Below are 5,874 nucleotides of genomic sequence, written 5' to 3' on the forward strand. Positions count from 1 at the left end.
TATGAAATAAGAAGAGTGCAGGAAATCATCAAGGATGAAAAATGGAACATGTCAATGATGAGAACTCTACTGATTGAAAAAGACTGCAAGAGAATTAGCGGAATACCAATCAGTAGCTATAGGGGAAAAGACAATGTGGTATGGCCTTATTCATTATCAGGGAAATATACAATAAAAACAGGCTATGTATTAGCTAAAGATATACAACAGGAAAGAAGCAGAAAGGCTCAACCTGATGAAGGAAGTAGCAGAAACGACCAAAATACTGGTGTGTGGAAATTTTTGTGGAGCCTAAATATAAAACATAAACTGAAACACTTCATCTGGAAGTGTCATTGCAGAATACTTTTAGTTAATGAAGTCATAAAGACAAGAATTGGGAAAGGAGTGGATACTTGTACATGCTGTGGAGAGGGGTCAGGAACTTTGAAGCACATGTTATTCTTTTCCAAACATGCAGAAATGATTTGGAAGGCAGCCCCAATCAGTTGGGGTGGATTAAACATGTTCAGACAAAATATTTGGCTCTGGTGGAACAGTCTAATGGAGGTAAAGGCAAGAGAAGAGGGGACGGAACACATTGTATTGACAGTAGACATTTTATGGAAGATATGAAAATCTAGAAACCACTTTCAGTTCAACAAGGAAAGAAAATGTTCAGGAATAGTGGCAAGCAAAGCAGTGCAAGAATAACAAGAATATAGAGCAATGCAAAGAGGGGAAGATGGGGAAACAGGAAAAGGTAAGAAGAATTTTGAGCTTGAGGTCAAGTGGAAACCGCCTACAAATGGTTTCATTGTGTTAAACACTTATGCAACTTTGGATGAGAAACAAGAGAAGGCTAGATGGGGAATTGTAACAAGGAATGAACATGGGGAAGTAGTATGCACTTGGGCTGGAAATGAAAGCAAGGACATTAAGGCTGAGATTGAAGAAGCGGATGCAATCAGAACTGCATTGACAAAGACCAAACAGGAAGGTTGGAGGAAGGTTATAGTCCAATCAGATTGCAAAAAGGTGGTGGACAAGATTGCAGAGAGTTGTACACTTGATCCTGTGATGGGAACAATAGTTGAGGACATACTTAGTTTTATACAAAATTTCAGTAAATGACATCTTTCCTTTATCAAGAGGGAAGGTAACTATGTTAGTCATCATTTGGCAAAATTTGCCATAATTCTGGTTAAGGAAGTCTGTTAGAGGGATTCTTTCCCTCTCTAGTTAATCAACTTAGCCAGAAACGATGTAGGAGCAATTGCTCCATCCTTGTAATCCTTTGTGTTTGAAATACAAAGCTGTTATCGTTTGGTAAAAAAAAAAAATAGTTATCTCAATTAACTGAAAAAAATTAAGTCTATAGTTAACAATAAAACAAAAGCTGTGTCCACAAGATGCTTAATAGAAAAACAAAATGCCAGAACAGGATAGGCTAGCTCCAGGTAGCATTACATAGAAGAGTTTCGAACAGAATTTGATGGACTAATAGTGACACAATCTCAGGAGCCTCAGCAACCTGTTAGAACATTGAATAAACACACCATTAGATACATTGAAATGAAAAAGATAATACAAGAGAGAAGAAAAAAAGTCACCACAATAAATAGTAGAACAACGAGAAACTGGTTTTCCACTTCTCAATGCTGCTCTGCACATAGTATCACCAGATTCACCACAACTCTACATAATCTTCTTCCCGTTTTGAATAAAGCAGGGCTCTCAACCATTATCTCCAACATAAATCAGACCAGTAAATCCATTTTCCTTTTCCTGGTCCAAGAACTTCCACAAGAAAAAGACTTCAGGCCTCCAAATATGTATTTATATGCTCTATGGTGAACAAGTTCCTGCTACACGACAATTAAAGACGAAATTTGCCATCCTAAACGCAGCAATTGTTTAGCACCAAAACACATGCAATTTGCTGTAACAGAGTGGACAACTATGTTAGTTCTTTAATCATCTAAAGTCAGGATAAAGGGGCACTTCTAAAGAGTTGGATACTGGTACTTATGTATGATGGACATTCTAGGAAATATACAAATTATGTACATCGATTGTTGTTTACTTATTAACGAACAGGGCCATTTTTCCTTGGGAGCTTTTCAGATTTCATTTATACAAGGAAATTTCAGAATTTAGATAGGTCTTCTGTCTCTGTAACATGAAAGTCCTAAAGTTTTCCACTTCACTTCTCTCCTCCCCCTTCAACATCAACATCCACTGACAAAAAAGAAAGTACCCAAAAAATTGTTGAAAGTGTCCCAAACGGATCCCATACCAGTACCGGTGTCAAGTTATGTCGACATGGGTACATTGGGCTAAAACAAAGAGCCGGAGTAACATAGGTGGAAAGGTGATTTTCAGGCAGCTTATTTGTTAGTGTCACCAGTTTGACAAGCATGGTGCAGCTTATACCCCTGATGGCAACAATGGCTTTCACCCTGACAAAATTATACACAACTTGATGACTATGTCTTGGAAAATCTTTTGCATTGCTCAGTCTTCCAAGAAAGATAGATGGTGAAAGTGATAGCTGGAAATTTCAATCACTTAATAAAGCTAACTTCTCTCTTCCTTTCTACCTGGCACATTAGAATCAACATTCCATGCCACGGAACTGGCCATGGAAAAGTTAATGTGTATTAGGAACCAAATATACCCCTCATCTCAACACACATGATTTATTTCTACAGCCGTTTTAAGAGGACAGAAAGCAAATTCCTACAAAAAAACGGTTTCAAGATTATAATCGTGTTTGAATTTACTGATGACAAGAATGATGAATCCAGCTACAGCCTTGCTGAATAATGCCATCGGCGAAACCTCTTCAAACAGGCTTGAGTATCATTCTTCAACGCAAGTATAGATACCAAACCAGTAACATGCCAACTTGCACTCACAGCAGTTTTGTTACCAGCAATTAGCCAGTAGGGTTTTCAGACTTCATTAACATTATGAGTGCTGCTAAAACACTTTTGCAATGAAAGTTGCTAATAAGCAACTGTTAAGAATTGAACTTTGTTCCAACCTCGAAAGGAAAACATATCAGAAACTATACTAGTCAACAACTGTTATTTGCCTTTATCTCTCTCTGCCCCTAACTCAAGCATACTTCCCATTCAACTGAAGTTCAAACTCAATAAAAGCCAAGATTCCCAGGAATACAGCTTATTGTTAAATGTGAGTATTATCCTCAGCTATCTTTTCTCTGGAAAAGCTGTTTAATCAGATTCGTTCCCAGCTGGGGATACAATGTATCTCTACATGCCCCTTGGAAGAGAACTTTTGGCTACAAACCTCAATAGGCCACAACTGTTTTGCAGTTTAGCTCCACTACATGGATAATTTCTTATTTCTTTTTTTTTCAAGTCCTTTTGCCCAGTATCCAGTGAAAAATGAGGCTCATACAAGAAATGAAAGCTGTAACTGGCCAAATCCCATGGTTTTTTCTTCATGCGAGCAGTTGCACTTATAGCCGGTTTGTCACACATCACATAGTCTACTCACTTAATACAACTAAAAAGCAGTCACGAAACACAACTGCTCTTAGTAAAAAAGAAGCCATCCATTTAGCTTGATGATTTCATAAGGTTCAGATTGATGCTTTGACAGAATTTGGTAAACATTCAGGTACAAATGAAAAAACCTAGACAGAAACCTGATGTACTGCAGGTGAACTAAGAGGCTAAATGTGAAAATCATTTATTATCTAGTACAAAAGCACTACATTTGCAATCTTTTCCATTACAACGGAACGATTAGCTTCAATACCTCTGAGGTACAAAATTATCAAAATTTGTTCAGTTGACAGCAGAAAACTAATCAGGCCATTATAGTTAGCACATCTAGAAACAACTTTGGGAGTTAGACGTAATATCAATGAACATTCAAAGGTATCAAAAAGCTAAACACAGATCCACACAAAGCAAAGGAACTAAAAACAAATTCATATACATTGTCTCTAAAGTGGTACTATTCTTTGCCTACCAACTGACCAAAGATTGCAAAACTATGGCATCCTGCAATTAACTTTATGCCAATTATTTTGTGGTTTAGGAACTGTTTAACTTCATCCATTGAATAGAGCAGGAACGCTCTCTGTTTTAAAAAAGGATTACTTTGATTCAGATCTTCAGGGCAGCTATGCATAAGTAAATTCTAAGACCAATAGACCTACACATGATCGTCCCCAACTATGGACTCATCTCCTATAAACTAAATCATCTTGAATAAAACATCTAACTAGTGAAAACTGTGAAATATCTAATCTAAGCACCACATGTTGCCCTTTAACCGATAATCAACAAACTTCTTGGCTGTCTCTTGACTAGATCCCCCAATGTGCAGAATCCTTTATTTCAACCAAAAAGAGGACCTTGAGTGTCCAACTTATTTTGGGTGACAAAAACCATGGGGAGGCAGGCACCAGTGCCTTTTGGCGCATCCTCCTCCCCAACTCTACTGCAGGACCCAACCTGAATCTGAAAAACAGCCAGTGCCCCAGGACAGCACTCTGATGCAGAATTCTGTACCTCAAATTATCAAATAAAACCTACAACATTAAACAGAAACCAAAGCTTCCCTGACATAAGTGAGAAAAATCCACAAGTGCAAGAGATAATATTTCATGCATTATGGAATCAATATTTTCTTTCCAGTCAAAATATTTCGCAGAGAAAACCTATTGCTTGAAAAACAAACTTTTGCGAAAAAATCTACAAGCACAATGTTGGAAATAATGTGTTCAATGCATATGAACCTCAATATCCACAGACAGACATTGAAAGAATCCAAACACACAAGGAGAGTTACCAACGCAAATCAACAAAACTGAAGCAAAATTCCAACCAACAAAAGTAAGGTACAAAAGAAGGATATAAGCTTTATCACAAAGAACCACATAAATGAGCAATGCAACACTCTTGAGTCTTGACAGATACAGAAATTCACTGAGAAACTCATAAACTTGAATTAAACCACATTCGATTGAAGAAAACGTAAATAACCAATTAAAAACTAAAACAAGAAAAATCCTTGACTAATACTCCCTCTGTTCCATTGACACTGTCATATTTTCCTATTTGTAACTTACAAAAATTGGCTAACACATTTGCATTCAATTCCTCCATTTACCGTTCAAACACTCCCTAAAAGTCCAATGCATGTGTCTTTTCATGAGCCCACAGATTATTACCAACGAAACTAAGACAACTTCTTTTGTAGTACGCGCTAGTTGGCATTAAGAAACTAAAGCCATTAAGTGTTCGCAATCATATCTGCGATTGGCTCCACGTTTCTTTATGTCTTAATACAACACTTAAAGCTCTTCAATTTTCAAATTCTATCCACTCTTCATAAAAATTACAATTCCCGAAGTGCAATAAATTTTATGGGATGAAGCGAGTAATTCTCAACAGCAGACCAAAACTGCCATTAAATTGTCTATTATAAGAGTCATTAGCTCATACATTGCAAGCACTTCAACCAAAAATTACATTTCTATGCCAAAAACCCCATTCAGAGATAACCTTAAGACTGTCAAAACATAGAGATTAAAAATCGTAAAGACTGTCAATTTAAAAAACTAAAGCAAACCCACTTAACAAAACCTATCCAACCGTCACCCAAGAAAACAAAATTTTATTTACCTTCCCTTAGATTAAACCAAATAAAACTTGAAGCCCAGAAAAATGTCAAAAAGCCTCCAAAAAATCCCCAGGTAAAATCATCCAAAATAGAACTCAAAGAAAAAACTAAAAAATAATTACCTTTAGATCAAGCATTGGCAGTTTGAGGAATAGGCTGCGCCGCTGGGGAGCCTTGTTTTTATTGGGCTTCGGCTTCCCGGATCTTCTGCATCCGTTCCATGACAAG

At 37.0% G+C, this 5,874-nt stretch overlaps 1 protein-coding gene across 1 annotated transcript; it reads left to right on the forward strand.

The window, feature by feature from the left end:
* The first annotated feature begins 708 nt into the window (after positions 1–708).
* Positions 709–1,113, forward strand: LOC140016553 (uncharacterized). The gene has a single exon (XM_072070098.1). The coding sequence runs from the start codon at positions 709–711 to the stop codon at positions 1,111–1,113; it is 405 nt and encodes a 134-aa protein (XP_071926199.1).
* The last annotated feature ends 4,761 nt before the right edge of the window (positions 1,114–5,874 follow it).

Source organism: Coffea arabica, chromosome 11c (genome assembly GCF_036785885.1).
Source record: "Coffea arabica cultivar ET-39 chromosome 11c, Coffea Arabica ET-39 HiFi, whole genome shotgun sequence".
Lineage (NCBI taxonomy): Eukaryota > Viridiplantae > Streptophyta > Magnoliopsida > Gentianales > Rubiaceae > Coffea > Coffea arabica.

Excerpts from the sequence above, each read along its gene's own strand:
- LOC140016553 (XM_072070098.1), top strand. The coding sequence starts at position 709 with ATGCAAAGAGGGGAAGATGGGGAAACAGGAAAAGGTAAGAAGAATTTT.